The following is a 27,850-nucleotide window of genomic DNA, read 5'->3' as shown; positions in this document are numbered from 1 at the left end:
TGTCACACACAACGCTTATTGCCCCAAATGACCCCTTAAAAAAACGATTGAGAATGCATTAAAGCGTTTTGTTTTAGGCCTCCGTGGATGGATGTTAAATCGTAACTGGTAAATCCGCATCAGAGCAAAATCATTGACCCAAACCAACCATAAATCAATTTCCCATGGAAAGCTGAGTGTCCCGAAATTCACAAAACACCCATTGGCACCCCCAGTGATGGAAAAGAAGCTGAGACACTAATGAACCAGGTCACACCATACCATGCTAGCTTGCTCGGCATCTCGGGGTTTGAGCCTGTGGTCGGGCTTTCAATAACTAATGTTTTTCACTTGGTTCAAAAAGAAACCTCTCACATGCAGTGGGGTTGGTGACTTCAGGCAAGATGGCTTTGATGTCGATGCCTGTTATTTTCAAGGTACCGAGCAAGCACCTCTCGAGACCTTTAGTTTTAACCTCGATGGGCACACGAGGACAAATCACCCCGATGAGAAGGGATTCTGCTTCTTCTGGCCATACAGTTTGATTGCCATCCTCACTTAATGACTGTGCCACAGAGGTCGTAATCGGGTACTCGATACCCGTACCCTACCCGATACCCGGCTACCCATACCCGGCCGGGTATGCGTATGGGTACCCGTTTGCGACCCTGGTGCGGCTGGGTACGGGTACGGGTAGGCCGTGAGTCACTGGTGAGTAACTGTTTGTCACTCATTTCCCAACGTCTTGTCTCTTCTCACAATTCAAGTTCCTAGAATCAACCCACCCGCGCCTGCAACATGGCTTTATCCCAGAAGTCGCAATCGGGTACCCGTACCCTACCCAATACCCGGCCGGGTACGGGTAGCCGGGTATCGGGTAGGGTACGGGAACGGGTACCCTTTTGCGACCCTGGTGCGGCCGGGTACGGGTAAGGTATCAAAACCCGTTTGCGACCTCTGCTGTGCCAACAAAAGCATTAGAATTGTTGTTTGTACAGTATGCGATTCAGCTACAAACCTATCTGGATATTCTTAAGACCCTCTGTAACCACCAAAAAAAAACATCTGCCCTAGTTGAATTGGCCAAATTAATTTTCTCTTCACCAACGGGTCTGTGACCGTCATTGGTGAGTGCTTTTCAAGTTTCCATTTTTTTGTACCAAAATTAGCGTTATCCTATGACACAAAATTATTACAATGTTGAAGTTTAACTTAAAAATTGTCTCTTTAAAATTGTCCACACTCATGTGCTAAATAATCCTTGAATTAAATTAATAAAGAATTGCTGCTAATGATATGGGTATTTGCCGCACCCTGACATAGATATATGGAATATTAGAGTGGACCAATTATGCCTGTAAAAGCAGGGGATTATTCATATGCAAACGTGGTCATAAGCAACTGCCTTCAATTGAAGTTATTTTTATCCTTTGGACGTGACTGTCCATCCATCTCTCCCAGCCAGCCAGCAAATCTTTTAATCTTAGTGCCCTGTTTCACTCCACCATTCTCTTACCTCCTCTGTACTGTATATCCCAAATTATATCGATTTCTCGCTGTGTCTCAGTTTCAATCTGCTTCTTTATTCCTCTGCCCCCGTTGCAATCTCTCCCTTCCTCTATGTTCCTCTCCTCTCTCCACGGTATCTCACCCAATGTACCCCCCCTTCTCTCCCTGTCCCCCCTCACTCACGTTATTCACAGCTCTCCTTTTCCCATCTAAATCTCTCTTTGCCTCTCCCAAATACTCCCTCCCTACCACTTGTCGCTTTCCCTTGCGCTCCTCTTTCCGTTTTGCTCTCTCTCTCTCTCATCTCCATTTTACACCCATTCACTCTCTCCCCACCCCGTTCCTTTCCGTCTCTTACTCCCCCCTCTGTCTCCCTCTTCTATTATCCCGCTCTATCTTTCTCCTCTTTTGCCTGTCTTCGGGGATCCACAGTCAAGGTGGGGAGGGGGAGGCATGACGTTGGGGTTGCTCAACGCTGTGGGATGCGGGTGATGTCAACGCGCAGGTGTGTGCGGTGACGTCACTTCCGCGCACTCGCACCTGGGCACGCGCCGTGTAGGCGGACAGGAATCCAAGCAGGATTCAGGTCAGAAAAAAAAGTGTTCCAAATATGGTACGATGTAAGGCTTTGCATGCACATGTTGCGGTTATTTTGGGCTTAGCATTCATTAACGTTCACGTAAACTTTGCGGGTGAAACAATATGCTCAAAAACCATGCCGTGAAAAGTCGCTTCTTGTAAACAACGAAACAGTATAGAATCCTGTGTAAATAAAGCCAACCATCTTGCATTGCCATAACAAAAATCCCTAACCAACATCAAGACTGCGAAAACAACAATACAACGAGATAAAATTACACCTGTGGTTCGTATTGCAGATTTAAATAGGGCACATCATTATTATTCCACATGCAAAACACTCTCATCAGCACTTACTGGCGATAGTGCAAGAAGATTTACCGTGGCCACCAGTTTCTTGAAAACAACATGTAAGCGTCCGCTTTACAATTCAAAATGAAATGAGACCATGCTCTGCACCTGTACAAACTGAAACCAGACACGGTCTACTTATGTTACTTAGGTACGGGGAACTGAGGCGCTATCAAATTACCAGTGTCACCCGCAATATCCACACGCAAACGTTATTAACTTTGAGTCCTCTCACATGTCTGGTATTTCACGAGCGAGTGTGCCAGGGTGAATTATTATTTCTATTTTCTATTTATCGCAGTTGCTGAGCAGAGGTCCAGCGTTTCTAAAGTGCCAAGTGACCAGCAACGAGCAGCACTGTTAATACTCCTAGGTTTTTTCGGTAAAGTCACGTATTATTTTATTTTATTTTTTTCCTACGTGACTTTACCGAAAAAATCTAAGAGTATGAATCCTTGCAGTTACAAAAGCTTCAAATCTAGAAGCACTGTTAATGTTGCAATGGATGAGAGTCGTCACACTTCTTGAATTGAGCAAGGTCTTCCTAACTTGGCGGGGAAACAGATTATGGGAATGAATTCTAAAGTGGAGGAGTGTGAGAGAAGGAGATGTGAGATCTTATCTAGGAATGAATTCTAAAGTGGAGGAGTGTGAGAGAATGGGATGTGAGATCTTACCTAGGAATGAATTCTAAAGTAGAGGATTGTGAGGGAAGAATTAGATGTGAGATCTTATCTAGGAATGAATTCTAAAGTGGAGGAGTGTGAGAGAATGGGATGTGAGATCTTACCTAGGAATGAATTATAAAGTGGAGGAGTGTGAGGGAAGAATTAGATGTGAGATCTTACCTTGCTGTGCGATCGTTGAACACAGCGTGGATGAGACGAAATGGTCAATCTGTCAGACTGAGTCTTCAACATGGGGTGGAGGAGCCAATGCGATCCGTGGGTAGAGTAGCTATAACAATCGCGCTAGAATTGCGATATGGAGGCGACTGAGCGAGTGACTGGAGTGAATCAGTGTGTGCTGCATCACCAATCAACCGGACTTTCTCCATGGTGAGTTCAACCAAGTGCCGGTTCAACCTGGCCCTGACGGCCCCGGTGGAAGTCTCCTTACCCTCGGGGAGCGAAACCTGCCACAGCGGCGGCAGCGACAGCGACATCGAGCGAGCTCATGCACGCAGTGACCAAAGAGTCGAGGCGACTCACCGGCGGTCAGCCGAATGGGCAGGCTGCGGAGTCTGCCCGCGGCGTTCTCGGCCGTGCAGTAATAGGTGCCGTCATGGAGGCTGGGGCCGGCGCTCTTCTCTCCCGTCATGGGCAGCAGCTGCAGGGAGCCGTTGGGATGCAGCTGCCGCACGCCAAGCGAGTCGTGCACCTCCTCGGACTCGTCGCTCGCGGGGCTTCCCAGCTCGCGGTACCACGAGATGCGAGCGCTGGGCGTTCCGGACACCGGGCAGGGCAGGAGTGTGCCTGCCGGTGCCAGAAAGGTCACCTGCTGGGGGAAGCCGGCCGCATAGTGCAGGCTGGGGCCCACCTCATTGCCCCGTGCTGTGACACAAACGGAGAGCATGATATGAAGAGGGTCTTCTTCGAGGAAGCTTTCAGTTAATGTTACATTTAATACGCAGTGCGTTAACCGCTGCCGTGTCTATTAGGTTAGCACCCTGGATTTGATTAGATTCCCCGACGCGCCGGTTTAAACTACGGTGCAGGTTTCTTTAATCCCCCACCAGCTCTGTCCACATAGTCGATCGTCAAGTCGCATATGGAGGGGTAAAATGTCGGCGCTCCCCCACCTGTTCCAAGGCATTTGATCAGCGTGGAAGCGTAGGCCAAACTCGCCTCTCGAGGGAATATCTAGAGCGCCTTCTAGTGGAGACCCATCCACCGGCAATGGCATGAGCAGGACATTCCAAGGCTGCACCTGTACCTTTTAAGATCATTTACTACAGCGTGTGCATGTATCGTTGTTAATATCCCAGCGATGCAATATATTTATCTAAGCAACGTGTTTTTTCAGAAATTCATATTTTGAGAAATGGATTCATCTGTCGAAGGTCTGTTTTTGACCATGATAACATTTTACAAATGCCTTGATAGAGGAAACCCCCTTTTGTGCTATCCTTAGAATCTATAATACCGATAATTATACTGCAGGCTTGATGTCCTCACAGTAGTCCTAGTTGTAACTTGTTTGAAAGAAACATGCACCGATGGCATATTAATTTGAGAATGGGGTCATATTTTTCGGCTTCCTTGAGGCCGTCTTTGTGATTTGAGCACAAAGAATCCCACTGCTCTATCAGTAGCATTCTCGAGAGAAGCTGTATCATAAAACATAACCAAGGTGAAGGCCACTATAATAAGAAAGGAATGTTTGTTAAATCTTAAATTTCATATATCTTCCTGAATTTTTTTTTTCAAATGTCACAGTATCAATGTGGTAAAGTATACAGAGACGATGCCGTATTAACTAGTTAACGATATTTATTATATTAAATGGCATAATTGTGACCACAAAAATTGTATTTTCCATTTATGACACCTATTTTTTTCTCTTTCAAAAACATAATCCTTAAACCAAAGCATGAAAGTTGAATGCACAAATGTAAACATATTGTAAGCCAGTCAACTGCAATGTTGTTTTAATTAAGCGTATTCTTAGGTTTTTTCGGTAAAGTCACGTGGGTAAAACATCAAAATTTTATTAATTTTGATGTTTTACCCACGTGACTTTACCGAAAAAACCTAAGAATATGAATCCTTGCAGTCACGAAAGCTTCAAATCTAGAATTTAATTAAGCGCATAACTGCTTAATTAAATAACCACACATTGAGATTGTGAAATAAATATAAAGAACCAGGAACATCACCACACGCACATTGTCAAGGCCATTGCTATAGCGCTGCATTTCCTTTGCAATCCCGTCAAGAGAGATCAAATGTGTGATAATTAGTATGTGCTGAGGACACTCATAATGACGCGTATGATGTTTAATATTAATTTATGAAATCATCAGAAGAAGCTCAGCAAGGCGTTGAGTATTTACATTTACAAAGAAAGTATCATTAATTGTTCCTTATAAATAGATCAAGCCCACATTCTCACGCAGGGTCCCGTCGACGTAACGGCACAAGTACGGCACCGAACAGCGGAGGCACTTTATCAACGTGGAGCCCACCACCGCCGCCACCACCACCGCCGCCGTGGCTAAATTTACGGCCAGCCGTCACACATCAGTGGCGTGCCGTGCATCACTAAGATGATCGAAATGTTTGGCTCAATTAGTGCTGGGTTATTTGGCCAAACCAGAGTGTTAAGTTATTTTGGATTCGCAGTCCTTAACAGGGGGTGGTGGGGTGGTGGTGGATGGAGGAACTGTGGTGGTGCAATTTCGATTTAAAGCTTTCGTGACTGCAGGGATTCATCTTCTTGGTTCTTTCGGTAAAGTCACGTAGAATGGAAATAATAAAATAATAAACATTTTACATAATAAAATAATTCTCACGACGTTTCGGCCACAACGCAAGCAGCCGTCCTCAGGTGAAGAATAGGTCTGTCGAGAAGACAGAGGACGGCTGCTTGCGTTGTGGCCGAAACGTCGTGAGAATTATTTTATTATGTAGAATTTTTATTATTTTATTATTTCCATTCTACGTGACTTTACCGAAAGAACCACGAAGATGTGGTGGTGCAGTTGCGTTGTGTGCCCTGACAACCTGAATGAGATCCCATCCGTGGCCACAATCAGCGGCGAGAACCTTTGAGCCGATGCAACAAAACTATTCACCAGCGTAGGGTCAAACAACTACTGTGACTGATATGGCAAAGGGTGGCTTTCATCCATAGATTCACAATGGGCTGTAAAATACTATTATTAATTATTATACGAGAGAGAGAGAGGTGAGTGCTGAATAGTGAGTTATATTGTGTAACCATACGTGTCATTGTATACAGCGTAAGTCGGCAAGTACCACATAATAGAGAGCTCATAGGAATATAATCGGTCTTATAACAACAACAAAATACGGGCATGTGAAATCAATTAAATAATGTCTAGCCTGCTGCATGTGTGTCACATAGCAGTGGGTAAGTATTCATCATGTGAGTGTACCAGAAATGGAATACAAATATAAATGTCACGCTTAATAACACCGAAGTTTGTATTGGCCTGAGGTCACTGTCAAGAAATGCAATGTCAACAGCTGAGTTAGCAACGAGAACAGTTGAACTCGTGTTTTAATTAAGAGTTTCTTATGTTAGATATTTCAATAATGAAACACCAAAAAAGGCGTTGCCACATGAAGAACACACTTATAGAGCATTGTTAAGCTTTGCGAGCCAAAATATTCTCATTTTTTTCATCCGATGACCGAATCACCCGGAATGCACTCAATCGCAGCCTGCTTGTATGGGTGACCACCATGCAAAAGCCAGTTGTCAAAGGGGCTTCTGAAGGAAGTGCGGCCAAATCCATTCTTGTACCGTACTTCTATGCTCCCACATATACGCTAATCTCTTTCAACAACCCACAATGACTAGTGTGATAAAAAAAAATAACCCCAACGAACCCACAAGGCGTGGTGAGGCCCTCAACCATCAGCGGCTTGACAATGGAGACTCTCCACGCCATATCATTATGCATCGCTCTATTTTAAAGAAAAGGCCGTGCTTTCCAGACGATATCCTCCAGAGAAGAATGGCGCTGTGGTGGCTCGTGATTGGGGGAGACAACACGACAAGAACAACATAAACCCAGAGTGTGTTTGAGTTTACCAGTGGGTTTGTGCTTCATTGGTGTTAAACACAAAATGCCGCAGAGCACCGGAGAGACGAACAACAGTTGCGGGAAATAAAATGAAAAGAACAAGAAAGAAACAACCCTCAGTTAACATAAAAAAAACAATTGCTGGCTATGCATCCGTTGGTTTGCTATTGATGACATGCATTATGCATTCAGATGGGGGGGGGGGGGGGACCGGTGTTTAATTTTTGATTAGTTCACCAAGCTCCAGCAATAAAACCTGCCGGCGAAGTCACAGCTCAACATTCTTTCATGTCACCCCCCTCCCCACCACCAACGCATCCGCGTCCCCCTCTGAGCCAAGGCAACAGGCTTCAAATTATATATTTTTTACATTAAATAAAATTCTGCAAAGTTTAAGCTCTTCAAAGGTTGAGCGATCTGTTTTGTTCGCCGCGCAGGTTAAATAAATGCTGATGCAAGGAATACATTTCGACGGCGTGCGGCATACACGGTCCACTTTGTGTCCCAGAGCTCACGTTTGTAGGCGTGTTCAAACGTTAAAGGTTTGCAGCCCTGCAACGTCTTGCTCATGCCACTGCAGGTGGAAAGGACCTCCAAATCGACAGAGCCCGAGACAACCCCATAATAGAGGATGTGATGGAAAAGCCTACACGCTGGCCGGACGCCTCGAAAGAGGTGGTGGTGCCCACTGCCCACACTTTACCCCAACACACGCGGCCAGCCAATCAATTGTGTGCACCCATAAACAAGTAAACCCGTAAAAACAAAGTTTTTCACTATAAATCCTTTATATGCGTGGCATCGGGGCGGCTAGAGTCCTCTCGTCCTCTGGCTTGAGATGGCTGCCACCTATGGGTCAGATGATTGTCTGGCAGCATTAAGCAATTGGTAATGAAATATTTTCCAAAAATTCCCTAAACAGTGTAAAATTTTGGAAATTTTTTTTTCACGAAAATGCATTGTCACGCACAACGAGTCTGTGTGAAAAATGTCAGCTCGATCGGATCACGGGAAGTGGGTTAAAAAACGACCGAAAGATTTGCACGGTCCTAAGCAAGCAAGCGAATTTAATATAAAGGATTTAAAAAATATATCTCTCTATCTCACTATTGCTGAGTAGGGGGAGGCGACGCGGTGTGAGATACTCACCGGTAGTTTCAGTTGTCTCACGGGGTTATATGAGCCGGTAAACCGACCCCTGGATTTCAAAGCCGGAGTGTTATTACACACCACGAGAGCATCTACGTACATTTACGTAAGTATAGGTGGAAATGTGTTGTTGCATAAAACAAATATTTAATTGCCCCGTGGCACACCACGTCGAGAGGATCAGAGTCAAGGATGGGAAAGTAATTAGGACAACATTTGGCCAAGGATCAGGAAAGATGAGGATAGGGAGGAAGAAGAGGCTAAACTAGGGGCCTTGACGCTGCAGGGAGCGGTGTGCGTTTTCGCAGGGGGCGGGGAGAGGGGAGGGATTGAGAGTGGGGGGTGGCCACGCAGATGCCACTTTGATTCATGGGAGGTTTGAGCCGATTTCAGACATATAGATGTAGAACATTGAAGTGTGGTATGATCATTTCTGCTGTAAATAGAGTGGAGTTGGAATAAATTACATGCCTCGGAATCATCGACTGCGTTAATAATCGTGAAGGTAGTACATAGCTATCAAGACAAATCATGTCCACCGCAATCATTACATGTTTCAATGTAACATCCAACAACTGCTTTAAAATGTCTCCATTTTTTTCAGCCTCTTAAATTCCTGGTCTCCATTTTGGGATACTCCTCGTGCTAAAATGTCTCCTTTCACTGGACAGAGTAAAGGTTACTTACTAAAAACGTGTGTTCACACGTGCACACACACTCACACATGTCATCACAAAAACCAAAAATTCCCGGTATTGGCAAATATATATACATACACAAGTGCTGTTAATGAGGACGTAAATAAGGCCGACACGGCACAAGGTGGCGTGGTGTGGGCATTCATGCCTGGCAGCCTTTCTCTTCCACAAAAACAAAGACTTTTCGATCATTAGGACCTGTCAGAGATTGGTGTGGCTAGCACCATGCCCAGCCAATGACCATCGCCCCCAATGATGATGCTTACACGCAACACTCAGCACAGTACTCATTTAAGAACTTGAGTCCATCTTCTGCAGGCCCCAGCCAAATAGCGATACAAATTTATGTTGATCTTAGCCGTGGCTCGGATTTGAACTCATGCGAAACCCCATCCATGCACATGAACACACTTAAATAAACACACACAGTTGCCTATAGTATTTCTACTTCATATGAACACACAAGTATACAGTTATAATCAAGTAGTAACGACTTATGTGTGTGAAATGTATGACCCTGTTGCCTCAGTCATTCAGCTATCAAAAGCATTAATAGAAAAGACATCGCATGCCAATTGATGCAATTCAAATCTAAACTGTTCCCTTATTCTGATTCCAAAAATAAATATTATTTAAACTTGATTTTCAAAAACTCAATTGAAAAAAAATACGTTAACAACTGAAGTTAAACCATAAATATTTAAGCAGATGTCTCCATCTCTTCTTGAAGTCTACCGAACATTATGCAGAACACAGAACGGCTGCTTTGGCCCATCTCAGAGAAGACATGCAATTTGCAATCAGTTACGATGCAGATAATGCACCACTTACTGGACACTGTTGTAGCATTTAACATCAGTTTGGCATCAGTTTAGTACCCGACGCAAAAAGACCTTTACCCTAACAGGATCTCCTGTATTAACGAGTGCAATCAGTTTGAAGGCATGTGCATGTGCTTGAAACAAGATTGATGTTCTCCACCGATTGCATATCACAGGTTCGAGCTGAGTGTAGGAAGAAAAAACCCCACATTATTATAATTAAAACGTGTTATTAATTGTGAGCCCATTTAATATACTGTAGTTATGTCCAAACGCTCAAAATGTGATTGCACAATGTGAACATGCGCTTTGTTTAAAGAATACGCTGGACGCACAAGCGTGTCCTAAATGATTGTCAATTTGATTATTAAGTAATTTGCCGAACGTTGACAACCCAAAGCAAGCAGACCTATTTCGTGAAAACCATGTGTTATGTAAAGACCTACTTGATTTTGGCCCACACACCACCCAACACAAGCATTACACATCCACCTTCAGAAAATGACCTCTTGAAAGTGTTCACATCAATCCATATGTTCATTTTACATTTTCTGCAAGCGGACACAACCTCAAACTAAGAGGTCCCCTCAGGGCTTGAAAACATTAGTTCGTTAATTAGTCGAGGACCCAAACAACATGACCCTGACCAAAAGGGCCCGAGAATACATTCGCTTAAACCAGCTCGGGCGAAAGCGCACACGCGCTCACAGTCACAACTCGTCAATGATAAACTGTAAAACATTCATTTTAACATGTCGGGGCACAAGCAGACGCACGGCATCGCATTGTGTCAAAGCATTTGTGGTGCATACTGCCCCTGGCAATACAAGTCACAGCCGATGGGAACAGCTACCCCAGTCTCCACGGAATCCCATTTGCAAAGATACTTGGTTGCCATAACGCACAGATTATGAATAAATCCTGCTATCAGAGCACAGATGGTGCGATAAAGGAATTCTAACAGAAGCAATGAGAAAAAAAAACTGTTTAGAATTTTTTCGAGTGGCATTTTTATATCCCTTATATATATGCGTTGCATCCACTACGATGCTGCAGTGTGCATTCAACAGATGTAGTTCGGACAAACGGTCACATTTTGATTTAAATGTGTTCCTCCTGTATTCAAGGATGAATTAAAATGTACAAATTCTAACTGAAACGATACCTTAGTTCATGTATTAAAATGGGTTGTATTAATTAGAGAATCAGATAATGCCAAAACATTTAATGAGCCAGATATAGCATATAAGCTCGCCGATATTCTACATGGGGTGGAGTGGTGGGTGCAGTGGTTGATTTAGCCAGTTACGTTCAATTCCTAGCCGTGGATAACAACAGCAGTGATACCTGAACAGGCCCCAGTCTTCCCCAACGGCAACAGGACAAGAGCAACGAAGTATGGTCAAACAAACCCCCAAGATGAAACCAGTTGATTGACAAAGGGCTGTAAATTATATTTTTAATACACAATACAGCTCTCTAAGCACTTCTGAAATGTATGGTATCCTCACAGCAACAGTAAATGATTCAATGGTACTCTGGGTAGTTGTTAGGATTTATTGCCAAATAAAACCAACGCAATTTTCAAATGCAAAGCATTCTCTTTGAGAGTAATATTCAAGTTATAAAATGACCATGGCTTTCCTCAATAGCACTTGATAATGTCAACAGACTTTTCACATTTGAGCCAGCCTTCACAATGCATCAACCTTAAACCATAATCTTGTTTAATTACCATGTACGGTATAGAAAGAGACGAAGATATCATGTTTATTATTACAGCATCGCGGAAGATGGTTTCGGTGGAGGACTTAATAATGACAATCACGCACACTGGGGTGGTAGGGCCAATAACACGCACACTCATTAGTTAGTTTTTCCTCCCGAGGGCTGACTTCAACACACCATTCCGTGTACTCGTTCTAGGCCGAGTAAACCGAAGAGGGGATGCATGCCAGACTCAAATACCAACTTGCCGTAGGTGTTTGTGGCCAAGAACATGTCCTAGATTCTAGTTTGTTTAAAGTGCAATTCGCAAATGAACACGACCTCTTTATCCAAAGAAGCATGTGATCAAATATCATTTGCAATTAGCCGTGCTTTATCTGAGAGTAATGTGCGTGATTTTTGTTTAAATTTGGGGACGTTTCCAAAAATCTGCGACTTACTCTTGCAGATTAGGCCACATGAGCTTCAATGTCTACGTTATAGCAGCCAATATTTCCCAGAACAGCCTCGCGGGAGTCGAATTTGCCTGCAAAGTCCTTTGCAAAATGCCACATCGCAGAAGGTATACTGACCACTCGGCTATCCAGCACCCCGCGCGTTTGTATGTGTGTGTTTACTGATATGTGAACGCGCGCTATGTCCTTGTGCTGACTGTTCATACAGAGTAGTAATTTATTTAAATATGTGTGAGGTCTGAAATTATCAATTTTGGATTTTCCAACAGTTAATCTAATACTGCTGCCAGTTTCAGAATAAGGTGGCCGGCCAAGGGACCATCTGCTGTAATAAAATAAAGCTCCGCTTTAACAGTGGGGTTCCATAAATAAAACCACGTAAAGTCCCTTAACTGGATCAGTGATTAAATTTTATTGATCTCAGATTGCTGGAAAGTCCGTGCCAAATGAACCACTTTATCCGCAGCCATGTGGAGTAGCAGTCACGGCAATGTGCGCTCAATAAATATGGCTCAGGCAGACATTTCCTGCAAAACTCATTTGGTGAAACATACGCTACACACTGCACATTAAAATAGAACTAGCAATTAGCAGCAGCAGCAGCAGCAACAGTATCCGCCAGAGCCCCCCACCCAATAGCAATGCAATGTGTTGCGGCTTTTTATTTTGATCATATCCACATGTTACGCGTGAAACGTTGCATGTTTCAAGTACAGAGGCAGACGCAATCAGAACAAAATTAATTAGGTCTTCGGGGGGCTTGGGGCGCGTTTAAAGTTCTCCGACACAAAAGGGCCACCGCGCTGCTGTACGTTCTGAAAGTGTCCGTCAAAAAAAAATGTGAAAAAATGTGTGTGTGTTTTGCGGTTCCTGAGATAGATGCACGCACGCAAACCGCAGCTGTATTCGGCCGCCGCCGCCGCCACACACACACGCACGCACACACAACCATTCCTTGAGGATCTGCGGGGCGGCGCAGTTGGGATCAAATACATTACACGAAGAACGACCCACCCTAGCCCCGGCTTTCTAGAGATGATGTGAGGAGAGCTGTCGCTGGCAGAGGTAAAAAAAAAAACTGCGCTAAAATCGATATTAAAAAGCGCGCATCGGGCCCTTCCCACGGCTCATTGGAAATGATTTGTTCGGCAAGAAACAAAATTGATGGCACGTCCCTACTGACCTAAACGTTATGGATTCCGGTGGCGGAACATCAGACGCACGCGCGCGCGCACAGCCACACAAAGCGCCGTGTTGTCGCATGTATCACGATAATTGGAAACGAACTGCGAGGAACGATGGATCGGCGTCAGCTGGGAAGACGGACAAGGCGGGCGAACAGCGGCGCGCGCGCGCGCGTGCAAATAACGGCGCGTTGCTTCAAACTTTAGCGATATGCGTAATGAGATGCGGTGCGCACTTTGTACGCATTTCCATTGCGAAGCGGGGCTCGCATCGGATTTGATGGGGGGTGGAGTGTGGGGGGGAGGCGCTCTCTCGCCTATGCGCAATGGGCTGTTAAAAAAAACATGGTCAGGCTCATGTGTTCTGAATCATAGATTATACTTGTAATGATCCAATAATAAGCAACGGCAACACACACACAAAACTTTCGCTCTACGCGTGCACTGGCGTCTCCCTCGAGTTGCGTGTCTTGAATTTTCGCACGTTCAGCTTCAATTATAACGGCGGTGTGAATAGCGCATAAAAATAAATGCATTGCAGGCGATCGTGCCACTACGTAATTAAGCGGTGCGAGCGGTTGCAGAGGAGCGCAGCGGTTTCAAGCGCACGTCCGGACACCCAACTGGAGCGTGGCTATTATATTCGATTAGAAATCGACAATAATTAGAATAGCGATACTGTGCGCTTATATACAACTGAACTGGGAGAAAGAGAAAAACACCCCCGCAGCCCCCCCTCCATTTAAAACAAACTGCAACTCAGACGCTCCAAAGGTTGGTTCAAGATAATGTAATGGAAGGAAATTAAATCCCATCAAACGTTCTATCAACTTTAGCAGCGAATTCAACGTGACGACCAGACGCGCATGCTTCACAGCTGGGGGTTTACACCACCCCCCCCTCTTCCAAAAGTATTACCGAAACATATTTCACTGCCTCGACGTTCGTGTCCGTGCGCAATGTGCAACCTCTAAGTGCGTTAGACTCGGCGAGAACTGACAAGAGAAAGTACTCGTGATGGCAAGTACTGGAACGATACGCGCGTATCGCCAAATGCCACGTCCAGTTAACTCCTTTGTGTCAAGTACTCGCTTCACATATACAACAACAACATGTGCGTTAAAACTGCGGACGGGCTGTGGTGCCAACCGACTGGAGCGCTTCACAAACAGCGCCCTTCACGCGCTTAGCGCACGCAAGGAAACCCACGGATCCATCTTCGCCGTTTACGCACGAGTTTTTGTTTTTTACATCAGTTGGATTAGCGTCAGCAGCAGCAGCAGCAACAACAACAAAAAGTAACAACGAGTAGTGGTGGCTTGCATGCGAACCCACCGGTTAGGACTGGGCAGAGAAGGAGGACGCTGACGAGCCACATGCCATACGCTGCTCGGGCTGGGAGCGCGCGTGTGATGTCTCTCTCCGCTCCTGGTCTCCTCCGTGCGGTGCGAACGCGTGCGCTGCCTGAACGCGCGCGTGTACTTCTGCGCGTGTGTGTGTGTGTGAGAGCGCGCCTCCGTGTGTGTGTGTAACTGTGTGTGCCAAGGCGGGACCCCACGGGGCGACGGTAATGGCAACTACGTCACTCGTGTTTAGTAGTAATAATAAAACATTTGAGAGCGCGATACATACGTACACGCTCGCGAGTAACCGCGTGCGTGCGCACGCTCGTGGGTAACCGCGTGCGTGCGTGCGTGCGAGAAGTGCGTGAGTGCGCCGAGTTGCGTCTCAGACTACTGCTACCATGAACACCTCTGCTCGGTTCCCCTTCTGTGCGCGCGAGCGCTGCTTCAAGATGATGATGCTGCTGTTGCTGCTGCTGATGCTGATGACAACCAGCGTGTATTCGGGGAGTGACCTGTGCCGGCTACGAGGATTATTTGGGTGGGAGGTGCGAGGAGGGGGTGGGAGGGAGGATTCGTGTTTATGGGACAGGGGAGAGAGGGGGTTGGAGTATAAGAGGAAGAAGCACAGTATAAGAAATGGAGATGAGCAGTGTGGAGAGGTGATGGATGTCTTGGGGTAGTGCGGTGGATTTGTCGGGTCGTGTTGGGGTAGTGTGGGAGACGTGTGGGGGTAGTGTGGGGGTAGTGTGGGGGGTAGTGTGGGGGTAGTGTGGGGGACGTGTGGGGGTAGTGCGGTGGATTTGTCGGGTCGTGTTGGAGTAGCGTGGGAGACGTGTGGGGGTAGTGTGGGGTAGTGTGGGGGTAGTGTGGGGGACGTGTGGGGGTAGTGTGGGGGACAGTGTGTGGGACGTGTGGGGGTAGTGTGGTGGATTTGTCGGGTCGTGTTGGAGTAGTGTGGGGGTAGTGTGGGGGTAGTGTGGGGGGTAGTGTGGGAGACGTGTGGGGTAGTGTGGGGGACGTGTGGGGGTAGTGTGGGGGACGTGTGGGGGTAGTGTGGGGGTAGTGTGGGGGACGTGTGGGGGTAGTGTGGGGGTAGTGTGGGGGACGTGTGGGGGTAGTGTGGGGGTAGTGTGGGGGACGTGTGGGGGACGTGTGGGGGTAGTGTGGGGGTAGTGTGGGGGACGTGTGGGGGTAGTGTGGGGGACGTGTGGGGGTAGTGTGGGGGACGTGGGGGTAGTGTGGGGGTAGTGTGGGGGTAGTGTGGGGGACGTGTGGGGGTAGTGTGGGGGTAGTGTGGGGGACGTGTTGGGGACGTGTGGGGGTAGTGTGGGGGTAGTGTGGGAGGCGTGTGGGGGTAGTGTGGGAGACGAGTGGGGGTAGTGTGGGGGTAGTGTGGGAGGCGTGTGGGGGTAGTGTGGGGGTAGTGTGGGAGACGAGTGGGGGTAGTGTGGGGGTAGTGTGGGAGGCGTGTGGGGGTAGTGTGGGGACGTGTGGGGGTAGTGTGGGGGTAGTGTGGGGGACGTGTGGGGGTAGTGTGGGGGTAGTGTGGGGGACGTGTGGGGGTAGTGTGGGGGACGTGTGGGGGTAGTGTGGGGGTAGTGTGGGGGTAGTGTGGGGGACGTGTGGGGGTAGTGTGGGGGACGTGTGGGGGTAGTGTGGGGACGTGTGGGGGTAGTGTGGGGGTAGTGTGGGGGTAGTGTGGGGGACGTGTGGGGGTAGTGTGGGGGTAGTGTGGGGGTAGTGTGGGGGACGTGTGGGGGAAGTGTGGGGGTAGTGTGGGGGGTAGTGTGGGGGTAGTGTGGGGGTAGTGTGGGGGACGTGTGGGGGTAGTGTGGGGGTAGTGTGGGGGTAGTGTGGGGGACGTGTGGGGGTAGTGTGGGGGACGTGTGGGGGTAGTGTGGGGGTAGTGTGGGGGGGTAGTGTGGGGGACGTGTGGGGTAGTGTGGGGGTAGTGTGGGGTAGTGTGGGGGTAGTGTGGGGGTAGTGTGGGGTAGTGGGGTAGTGTGGGGGTAGGGTGGGGGTAGTGTGGGGACGTGTGGGGGTAGTGTGGGGGTAGTGTGGGGGACGTGTGGGGGTAGTGTGGGGGTAGTGTGGGGGACGTGTGGGGGTAGTGTGGTGGATTTGTCGGGTCGTGTTGGAGTAGTGTGGGGGTAGTGTGGGGGGTAGTGTGGGAGACGTGTGGGGTAGTGTGGGGGACGTGTGGGGGTAGTGTGGGGGACGTGTGGGGGTAGTGTGGGGGTAGTGTGGGGGACGTGTGGGGGGTAGTGTGGGGGTAGTGTGGGGGTAGTGTGGGGGACGTGTGGGGGTAGTGTGGGGGTAGTGTGGGGGACGTGTGGGGGACGTGTGGGGGTAGTGTGGGGGTAGTGTCGGGGACGTGTGGGGGTAGTGTGGGGGTAGTGTGGGGGACGTGTGGGGGTAGTGTGGGGGTAGTGTGGGGGACGTGGGGGGTAGTGTGGGGGTAGTGTGGGGGACGTGTGGGGGTAGTGTGGGGGTAGTGTGGGGGACGTGTTGGGGAACGTGTGGGGGTTAGTGTGGGAGACGAGTGGGGGTAGTGTGGGGGTAGTGTGGGGGTAGTGTGGGGGACGAGTGGGGGTAGTGTGGGAGACGAGTGGGGGTAGTGTGGGGGTAGTGTGGGGGTAGTGTGGGAGACGAGTGGGGGTAGTGTGGGAGACGAGTGGGGGTAGTGTGGGAGGCGTGTGGGGGTAGTGTGGGGGTAGTGTGGGAGACGAGTGGGGGTAGTGTGGGGGACGTGTGGGGGTAGTGTGGGAGGCGTGTGGGGGTAGTGTGGGGGACGTGTGGGGGTAGTGTGGGGGGAGTGTGGGGGACGTGTGGGGGTAGTGTGGGGGTAGTGTGGGGGACGTGTGGGGGTAGTGTGGGGGACGTGTGGGGGTAGTGTGGGGGTAGTGTGGGGGACGTGTGGGGGTAGTGTGGGGGACGTGTGGGGGTAGTGTGGGGGACGTGTGGGGGTAGTGTGGGGGTAGTGTGGGGGACGTGTGGGGGTAGTGTGGGGGTAGTGTGGGGGTAGTGTGGGGGACGTGTGGGGGTAGTGTGGGGGTAGTGTGGGGGGGTAGTGTGGGGGTAGTGTGGGGGTAGTGTGGGGGACGTGTGGGGGTAGTGCGGTGGATTTGTCGGGTCGTGTTGGAGTAGTGTGGGGGTAGTGTGGGGGGTAGTGTGGGAGACGTGTGGGGTAGTGTGGGGGACGTGTGGGGGTAGTGTGGGGGACGTGTGGGGGTAGTGTGGGGGTAGTGTGGGGGACGTGTGGGGGTAGTGTGGGGGTAGTGTGGGGGACGTGTGCGGGTAGTGTGGGGGTAGTGTGGGGGACGTGTGGGGGACGTGTGGGGGTAGTGTGGGGGTAGTGTGGGGGACGTGTGGGGGTAGTGTGGGGGTAGTGTGGGGGACGTGGGGGTAGTGTGGGGGTAGTGTGGGGGTAGTGTGGGGGACGTGTGGGGGTAGTGTGGGGGTAGTGTGGGGGACGTGTTGGAGACGTGTGGGGGTAGTGTGGGAGACGAGTGGGGGTAGTGTGGGGGTAGTGTGGGAGGCGTGTGGGGGTAGTGTGGGGGTAGTGTGGGAGACGAGTGGGGGTAGTGTGGGGGTAGTGTGGGGGTAGTGTGGGGGACGTGTGGGGGTAGTGTGGGGGTAGTGTGGGGGTAGTGTGGGAGGCGTGTGGGGGTAGTGTGGGGGACGTGTGGGGGTAGTGTGGGGGACGTGTGGGGGTAGTGTGGGGGACGTGTGGGGGTAGTGTGGGGGTAGTGTGGGGGACGTGTGGGGGTAGTGTGGGGGACGTGTGGGGGTAGTGTGGGGGTAGTGTGGGGGTAGTGTGGGGGACGTGTGGGGGTAGTGTGGGGGTAGTGTGGGGGTAGTGTGGGGGTAGTGTGGGGGTAGTGTGGGGGTAGTGTGGGGGGTAGTGTGGGGGTAGTGTGGGGGACGTGTGGGGGTAGTGTGGAAGACGAGTGGGGGTAGTGTGGGGGTAGTGTGGGAGGCGTGTGGGGGTAGTGTGGGGGTAGTGTGGGAGACGAGTGGGGGTAGTGTGGGGGTAGTGTGGGGGTAGTGTGGGGGACGTGTGGGGGTAGTGTGGGGGTAGTGTGGGGGTAGTGTGGGAGGCGTGTGGGGGTAGTGTGGGGGACGTGTGGGGGGTAGTGTGGGGGACGTGTGGGGGTAGTGTGGGGGGAGTGTGGGGGTAGTGTGGGGGACCGTGTGGGGTAGTGTGGGGGGTAGTGTGGGGGACGTGTGGGGGTAGTGTGGGGGAAGTGTGGGGGTAGTGTGGGGGTAGTGTGGGGGTAGTGTGGGGACGTGTGGGGGTAGTGTGGGGGACGTGTGGGGGTAGTGTGGGGGACGTGTGGGTGGTAGTGTGGGGGTAGTGTGGGGTAGTGTGGGGGACGTGTGGGGGTAGTGTGGGGGTAGTGTGGGGGGTAGTGTGGGGGACGTGTGGGGGTAGTGTGGGGTAGTGTGGGGGTAGTGTGGACGTTGTGTGGGTAGTGTGGGGGTAGTGTGGGGTAGTGTGGGGGACGTGTGCGGGGTAGTGTGGGGGTAGTGTGGGACGTGTGGGACGTGTGGGGGACGTGTGGGGGTAGTGTGGGGGTAGTGTGGGGGTAGTGTGGGGGTAGTGTGGGGGACGTGTGGGGTGTGGGGGTAGTTGTTGGGGGTGTGGGGTAGTGTGGGGGTACGTGTGGGGGACGTGTGGGGGTAGTGTGGGGGTAGTGTGGGGGTACGTGTGGGGGGTAGTGTGGGGGTAGTGTGGGGGTAGTGTGGGGGTAGTGTGGGGGTACGTGTGGGGGTAGTGTGGGGGACGTGTGGGGGTTAGTGGGGGTAGTGTGGGGGTAGTGTGGGGACGTGTGGGGGACGTGTGGGGGAAGTGTGGGGGACGTGTGGGGGTAGTGTGGGGGTAGTGTGGGGGTAGTGTGGGGGTAGTGTGGGGGTAGTGTGGGGGTAGTGTGGGGGACGTGTGGGGGTAGTGTGGGGGTAGTGTGGGGGTAGTGTGGGGACGTGTGGGGAAGTGTGGGGGTAGTGTGGGGGTAGTGTGGGGGGACGTGGGGGTAGTGTGGGGGTAGTGTGGGGGTAGTGTGGGGGTAGTGTGGGAGGACGTGTGGGGGGTAGTTGTGTGGGTAGTTGTGGGGGTAGTGTGGGGGACGTGTGGGGGACGTGTCGGGGTAGTGTGGGGGTAGTGTGGGGGACGTGTGGGGGACGTGTCGGGGTAGTGTGGGGGACGTGTGGGGGACGTGTGGGGGTAGTGTGGGGGTAGTGTGGGGGGTAGTGTGGGGGACGTGTGGGGGACGTGTGGGGGTAGTGTGGGGGTAGTGTGGGGGTAGTGTGGGGGACGTGTGGGGGTAGTGTGGGGGTAGTTTGGGGGTAGTGTGGGGGTAGTGTGGGGGACGTGGGGGTAGTGTGGGGGGTAGTGTGGGGGTAGTGTGGGAGACGTGTGGGGGTAGTGTGGGGGTAGTGTGGGGGACGTGTCGGGGTAGTGTGGGGGACGTGTGGGGGACGTGTGGGGGACGTGTCGGGGTAGTGTGGGGGACGTGTGGGGGTAGTGTGGGGGTAGTGTGGGGGTAGTGTGGGGGACGTGTCGGGGTAGTGTGGGGGACGTGTGGGGGTAGTGTGGGGGTAGTGTTGGGGACGTGTGGGGGTAGTCTGGGGGTAGTGTGGGGGTAGTGTGGGGGACGTGTGGGGGTAGTGTGGGGGTAGTGTGGGGGACGTGTGGGGGTAGTCTGGGGGTAGTGTGGGGGTAGTGGGGGGGTAGTGTGGGGGACGTGTGGGGGTAGTGTGGGGGTAGTGTGGGGGACGTGTGGGGGACGTGTCGGGGTAGTGTGGGGGACGTGTGGGGGTAGTGTGGGGGACGTGTGGGGGACGTGTCGGGGTAGTGTGGGGGACGTGTGGGGGTAGTGTGGGGGTAGTGTGGGGGACGTGTGGGGGTAGTGTGGGGGTAGTGGGGGGGTAGTGTGGGGGACGTGTGGGGGTAGTGTGGGGGTAGTGTGGGGGTAGTGTGGGGGTAGTGTGGGAGACGTGTGGGGGTAGTGTGGGGGTAGTGTGGGGGACGTGTGGGGGTAGTGTGGGGGTAGTGTGGGGGTAGTGTGGGAGACGTGTGGGGGTAGTGTGGGGGTAGTGTGGGGGACGTGTCGGGGTAGTGTGGGGGTAGTGTGGGGGTAGTGTGGGGGTAGTGTGGGGCAGGTGCGGGGGTAGTGTGGGGGTAGTGTGGGGGTAGTGTGGGGGACGTGGGGGTAGTGTGGGGGTAGTGTGGGGGTAGTGTGGGAGACGTGTGGGGGTAGTGTGGGGGACGTGTGGGGGACGTGTCGGGGTAGTGTGGGGGACGTGTGGGGGTAGTGTGGGGGTAGTGTGGGGGTAGGACGGGGGTAGTGTGGGGGACGTGTGGGGGTGGTGTGGGGGGAGTGTGGGGGACGTGTGGGGGTAGTGTGGGGGTAGTGTGGGGGTAGTGTGGGGGACGTGTCGGGGTAGTGTGGGGGACGTGTGGGGGTAGTGTGGGGGTAGTGTGGGGGACGTGTGGGGGTAGTGTGGGGGTAGTGGGGGGGTAGTGTGGGGGACGTGTGGGGGTAGTGTGGGGGTAGTGTGGGGGTAGTGTGGGGGACGTGTCGGGGTAGTGTGGGGGACGTGTGGGGGACGTGTGGGGGTAGTGTGGGGGTAGTGTGGGGGACGTGTCGGGGTAGTGTGGGGGACGTGTGGGGGTAGTGTGGGGGTAGTGTGGGGGACGTGTGGGGGTAGTGTGGGGGTAGTGTGGGGTAGTGTGGGGGTAGTGTGGGAGACGTGTGGGGGTAGTGTGGGGGTAGTGTGGGGGACGTGTGGGGGACGTGTGGGGGTAGTGTGGGGGACGTGTCGGGGTAGTGTGGGGGTAGTGTGGGGGTAGTGTGGTGGTGGGGCGCTGCGGTGGTGACACGCGTGGCCTCAGGCGCGTGCACAGCGTCCCCACGCCCACAGCGAGGCACGTGCTTGGGATTTTGGATGCTAAAAAGTGTCAAGCGCAGCAGCAGCCCTCCCCAACCTTTCTCCAACACCTCTTTCTCTCTCTCATACCCCGAACAATCCTTCCTCCCACGACACGGGGCGCCGTTACAACCGCCTACACCACCACCACCGCCACCTCTAGCAGCCACTTCCATCCACCACCAGCACACGACCCAGCAACAATTCTTGGCCAGGTTTAGAGACAGGATTTTGAAGATAGATGTGAACCATCGCATCGACATTGAAGCAGACGGCGTGCTTGGCGAAAACGACACAAAGAGAAACGTTTCCTGCGCGTTTTATAAACAAGAAAAAGCATGCATATGCATGGATTCTTAAACAACTTATCCAACATTCATTTGTCCTCGGAATTATTCTTTTTTTATTAATTAATTTGCACTGCCCGCAATGATTTATCAATCGGAAACATGAACATGAATGAAAAATACGGAACAAAAACTGAAAAGTGCAAACAAAACTATGAAGATGTGTACACTTGTAGTTGTATTGAGAGATGAGGAACAGATTGTTTCAACAACCCACAGAAATGTGCACAGCTCTCTCAGTCTTCAGCGTTATGCAAAACCACTAATACCCTTCTATTTGGCAACAAAACTGACACCTTTTTACAAGGAGTCATGTTTACATAGACCACAATACCTGCAGTCATAATGCAAACAAAAAACATAACTGATAATGTGCACTGTCCTTGAAGTTGATTGGTCCACACCCGAGACAGCTTTCCTTTGAGCCTAGTCTCACATGGGTTGGAGTGCGCCTTTTGGCGTCATTATAGAAGGGTAAAAAACCAATTATCATATTTTTACTGGTAAATGAGGTTCCAATGGAACTATATTGTGGTCATCCTGTCTTAAATCCCAATCGGTAAACTAAGCGAATGAGACGATTTTGTGTGTCGTGATGTTTTCTTTTCATCATTTACAGATGCGAATGAACAGATTCGAGAATGCATATTGAACACATCAGGAAAGGTTAGGGTCTTTGGCAGGACACATTGCCCGGAGGGATGACAGCAGGTGGGTAAGAACAATGACTGTCAAGCCACAGGAGGGAACGCCCTCGAGAGAACGTCGATTTCAGAGGTGAAACAATGAAAACAATGAAAACGGCTCATGCAGGTGTGCTACGTGGGGATAGTAGGTGGTTAGCGCTGCGCTACGCTACAAATCCGGCGACCTGAGTTCGATTTCTGCTCACGGCCAACACCCAGTGACGATTATCTGAGCTGGTCCTGGGCCTCCCCTAGGTCGACTCAGCCTCAAACGAGTACCTGGTGCGGTGTGTGAACATTGCCACTCGGGATACAAAGGCGGTCTGATGTTGTAGGAGAAAACATTTATTAAAACTTTATTTAATTAAGTAGAACGTGTTGTCTATATTAATTTAAAGATGCGCATTTTGATGTGACGTCACATTTCTCAAACCCCCCCCCCCTCGTCACACATCGTCACAAATATCTGACCCCCTCCCCCTAGGTGCGTGACGTCATTTATGGACGGCCCCATAGCAGTTGGCACAGTGAGGAGTGCAGGTGTAGCATCTGCCAGTCATCTCATGGCATCTGAGTCTGTCCCGTGACCTGCCGACGAGCCTTCCACACTTAACGTGGCCTCAACGTGCACCTTGCCTGGCACAAGCGCCGTGGTGATGTCACTGCCACTTAGTGGTGAATGGCGGCTGCTGTTGTTACATAGCTGGGACGTGCGAGACGGTGGCAGCTTGTGTGTATTCACCAAACAGTGGATCGATTATTGCTGATAATGACGGATAATCTTAAATGTTGAGCCGAATAAAGGGCAGTCACACGTAACATGACGTCGCAACATAATGTCACGTGTCATGATGTCATAAGGTTGTGCGCCCACAGTGGATTTTGATGTCGCCACCAGGAGGTGAAGGCTCGTAACATTTAGCACAGTTTTTTTTGTTACCACAAAGTTTTGTGCAACCCATTGATCGATTAACTAAGTTTTGTTTAACGTAGGTCCATAATAAGAACACTTCTTTAAATTCAAATGTTATTTATATGGGATCATCTTCATGACAGTTGTCATGACCCCATGATACGGATGTCTCAGAACTGTCAGCTGTCGTTGGAAAGCATACAAAATGACCAATATTGTGTAATACATTACAGTACACCATTAATTTTGGTTGAATTCATGAGTCATTCGGCAACAGCACTTGTTCAGGGGAATCTACTATAAATATCAGGTTTAGCGGTGCCGTTTGGCACATCTCAATACCTCGGCCGCATCCCCAGGTCCATGCATTCACCACAATCGATGGCTGATTAATGGCGTACAATCCCCCCCCCCCCCCCCCCCCCCCCCAGTCTCTCGCTCTCTCACACGCGCTCTCTCTCCTCTCTCTGTTCGCTTTGTCCAAACGTGCACAACAACGCACTCTTCGGTGTTTGCTCAATGTATTTTGCTATGTGACTTGCGGATGGTTGTTAAGCGCTGGCCATCAACTTGCTTTCTCTTCATTAAATCATTTGTTACGCTTCCCAGGTCAGGCCACATCCACTCTCAAAAAACAAACTTGCATTTTAGAGACGAGATTGTTTTTCTGCTTTGGGATGGATTACGCATGGCATGTGTTGCTTTTATGTCTAGACTTTTTAAGTGAGATGTCTGGACACGATCTTTTAATAAACCAGCGGTCGTAGTACTACGATGATAATGATGAGGGTGTCTTTCTTCAAAACTGGATATTGCCTCGTATCAGCAGCCAAGCACAAAAATGGCATACCATCCACAACTTACACTCTGATCTTATATTTTCAATATCGTTTATAGGACTAAACTTCAATCAACACTTCAAATAAATTCCACCATCCCTTCTTTAAACCAAAAAAAACGAAACCCAATGTGGCATTAAAAAAATAACTTTCCTATTTTACAACATATAAAATCAATGTCTTCTAATGAAACGACCATACTATGTCTGTGAAGTTCAATATAGGTACCTACGCCTGTATTTATATATTATTACTGAAACGGAAACAGCATACGCTATATTATCCCTTTATCCATGTCTATAGCAATCTTGAAGTTGTCTATGAGCCTCAGGCGTTGAAACTGACCCCTAAGAATCTAAAGGTGTCTTGACCTCTCTGGCCTCGCTTTTTACGTGCCATGAGAATGGACATTGCTGGACAGGTCACCTATTATATACTCGTTTGTTAAGGCAGTGTTAGTAGTGATGATTGTGTTGAATTTGTTTTGCTATTTGTGCTTGTGCACAACTGCCAGTGAAGTATCATCAAATAAGTTATTTAAAGGCATCTTAAGATTTGTAAAACGTCCTGCTTCCAGCTCATCGTAGTTTGGGCATTAACAATAAAACCATATATACTACTATATTTACCCAAGAATGTCAGTGTGTAACGCGCATGACGTCACACCACGTCGACCAGCCCAGGTTACGTAATCCACATGGACCCGCCTCTCATTAATAATCATGAGTGGGTGACGTCACTCCGCATGGAGAACCCCCGCCCCCCCTAATTAATAATCATTAGCAAGTGACGTCCTCCAAATGGACACTCCACACCCATTAATATTAATCAGCGGGTGACGTCACTCCACATGGGGGGGCGAGGCGCCTCCTCCCCCCTCCTCAGCGTCAACTTACAACCCTCACTACAAAGGCAGAACCCTCACGTCACGTGATCTCCGTAACGCTGTTGAGACATCGAAGTAAAAAGGACGTCATGATGAACAAGGGATTATAACCTTAAAATGAAATAAGTCTGTGTCACCGCGGCCTTACACATTGCACACGAATTGATGCAATGAATATATCACGTCGCGGTCTGCTTTTTGCTTGCAAGTTTCAGATTTACTGCAATACACCCGTCCTTGGACGGGCAAAAGGCTAGTCAATTCAAATTATGCATTGATCTGACTCTCGGAGTTTGGACTTTACCACGGAATCCTAAAAATATCCCAAAGGTGTTTTAGTCTTGTTCTCCAAGTGTTGGAAATTAACACGGGGCTCTAAGAATCAATTATATAAGTTAAATCTTGACTTAAAGCTGCAGCAGCTTCCTCCCTATTTTTTCCTCCTGATGACTATTGTTTGTGCTGTGATCGAAACGTCGTAGTTTTTTGTTATTTTTTAGTTATTTTCTTTGAACCTATCTACGTGACTTTACCGAAAGACCCAAAGATTATGAATTCTACAGGTGTTTTAGTTTGGCTCTGTGGAACTCAGGCATTAACGATAAACACAACGAACTGTAAGGTGCCTTATATACTGCACTGTATACAAACCTCACCCCCAACTATGCCTCCCATATCCCCACTCTCACCACTCTCCAGCAGTTCCCACCATGGCGTTGCCCACCCAAGCTAAGCTCAAGGACCCGACGCAGCCCGAAACATATTCGTTCCAAAAAAATGCGAGATCTAAAGAGCAACAGTATATGATACGATTTTGTAAGTACACACTTGAATGCCACTCAGAGAAAAAAAAACATTTTCCAAAGTGAATTACTTATGCAGTAGGTATAGAGTGTGCTGTGTAATCCTGATACTATATTCAAACAAAGTGTGCTCAGACAAATATTAACATGTAAAAGTTCACCGTGTACTTCTGAAAATGCAGTAGCCTGTGTTTGTTGCTACGAGCTTTCGAATGTTCATCACATTTTTAACTCTCTTCGTTTTAAAGAGCTGCTTTGATTGAAGTGTGGCAGTTCATCCTTGAACCATGCACGACACACTCGGAGCTTGTATATTAATGCTGAAATGTACTTCATGCATAAACATGTGTTTTCATTATTTCAATATGAGTAGCCAATCCACTGATTCCAATTGTAGTGTTATCAAATGTAATACCTACCCTGCTGTATTCAGATTGTCCGTGCATGGAAATAGCTGCTGACTAAAAATGTCACGTAATAATTGATACGCAACTATAGATCTCAAATCATAATGGGTTGAAAGAACATGTTGATACTCTTACATCCAACCACCTTCGTTTCCTTTAGTTCTGATGTTCACGCATGGTACCTGATCTTAATTTCAGGCTGGGTCAACCTACAGAAGACCCAGAGTGAGTTCAGATGACTAATTTGCAAATAATTGCACGGCCGAAAATTTAACTCACGTCACCTGGGATTGTGGTGGGAATAAAGTATAGTCATAGATACTCGCTGACAGTACTTGCCCCCATCAGTCTCTACTACTAAATGGGGAATATGTGCGTGCCAGGGGTGGGGGAGGGGGGGCAGTGGGTATCCGTGAAAAAGAGCTTCATAGCTCATCTGATTTCTCCAGGATAAATAAAGATTCTGATTCAGTGATTATCCTACTGTCGACAAAGGCTCACAGGAGGACCTGATGTGGTGCACACACATCGACACTGGAGATGCAAAGGCATTTGTAGTGGAGTGCTGGCCACATCACCCCCTCATGGACTATCCCGGCCTTAATAGGTGTTCGCTAACAACGCTCGCCTCAGAGGTCTACGTTGATATAAGGGGGAGTTATTTATTTTGTTTGCGTGTGTTTGTATGTAAGTATGGGGCATCAATGAACTGCTCCGTCAAAATTAAAGAAAGCACGAAATATTACACAACTGAATCCAAGGGGATACCCATCCCAAGACCACACCGTGTTGTACAAAACCAGATAAAAAATATAATTAAGGGCATGCCACAAGCAGAGCATATGATGGGCATATATACAACGAGTTATGCTAATATAGTAGGACTACAGTTGCAGCCAAATTAGGCACAGAGGGACTATACTGAACATTAAATATACAGAACAGCACAGAGGTTATCAACATGGGATATGATCATGGGAAGCAAATATCCAAGCTTTCTTACAAAAAGATTAATAATGTTCTCATACACATGGCATGATTCAAACATATGGACACATACAATGTGCATATTAGTATTTATAGCATCCGTTAAGAAAAAGTCAAAACTGAACTGAATGCAGTTTTTTGAAGATGCTGTTTTCACATTGGCTTGGCAACACATGATCAACACCTTGTCATGTAAAAGTATAAATACGGCTTTAAAGTAAAAGTCCAAAACATTTTCAGAATACTTTGCAACCAAGGGGTTATCATCCAAAGGCTTCCTTCAGGCTCTGCTCTTTCCACCCCTATATTCTGGTTTGAAGGTGAATGTTTAGTCACCTTGCATAATGAGAGCAAATGGGAATTGCATGTAGAACGATTGAGCTCTAAGACAGCACTAGGCACAATGGTCAGAAATCAAAGAGGGCCACCTCTGTTTATAGCTCCACAACCTTGAGTGTCTCATTGAGGAAACTCGTTTT

At 49.4% G+C, this 27,850-nt stretch overlaps 1 protein-coding gene across 2 annotated transcripts in view; it reads right to left on the bottom strand.

Moving 5' to 3' along the window:
• Positions 1–15,064, bottom strand: part of LOC133342054 (cell adhesion molecule DSCAML1-like) — a 181,868-nt gene extending 166,804 nt beyond the window's left edge. For both annotated transcript variants that reach the window (XM_061550959.1, XM_061550960.1), the window contains exons 1-2: positions 14,563–15,064; positions 3,630–3,971 (exon numbers count right to left, since the gene is read on the bottom strand). In XM_061550959.1, coding sequence (XP_061406943.1) covers positions 3,630–3,971; positions 14,563–14,605 — 385 coding nt within the window. In that variant the 5' untranslated portion in view covers positions 14,606–15,064. The remainder of the gene's footprint in view (positions 1–3,629; positions 3,972–14,562) is intronic.
• Positions 15,065–27,850: the final 12,786 nt, after the last annotated feature.

Source organism: Lethenteron reissneri, chromosome 13, assembly GCF_015708825.2.
Source record: "Lethenteron reissneri isolate LAM-NWPU_2019-01 chromosome 13, ASM1570882v1, whole genome shotgun sequence".
Classification (NCBI taxonomy): Eukaryota; Metazoa; Chordata; class Hyperoartia; order Petromyzontiformes; family Petromyzontidae; genus Lethenteron; species Lethenteron reissneri.
Note: the sequence above shows the minus strand (reverse complement) of the source record. Positions and strands in the feature narration are given on the sequence as shown.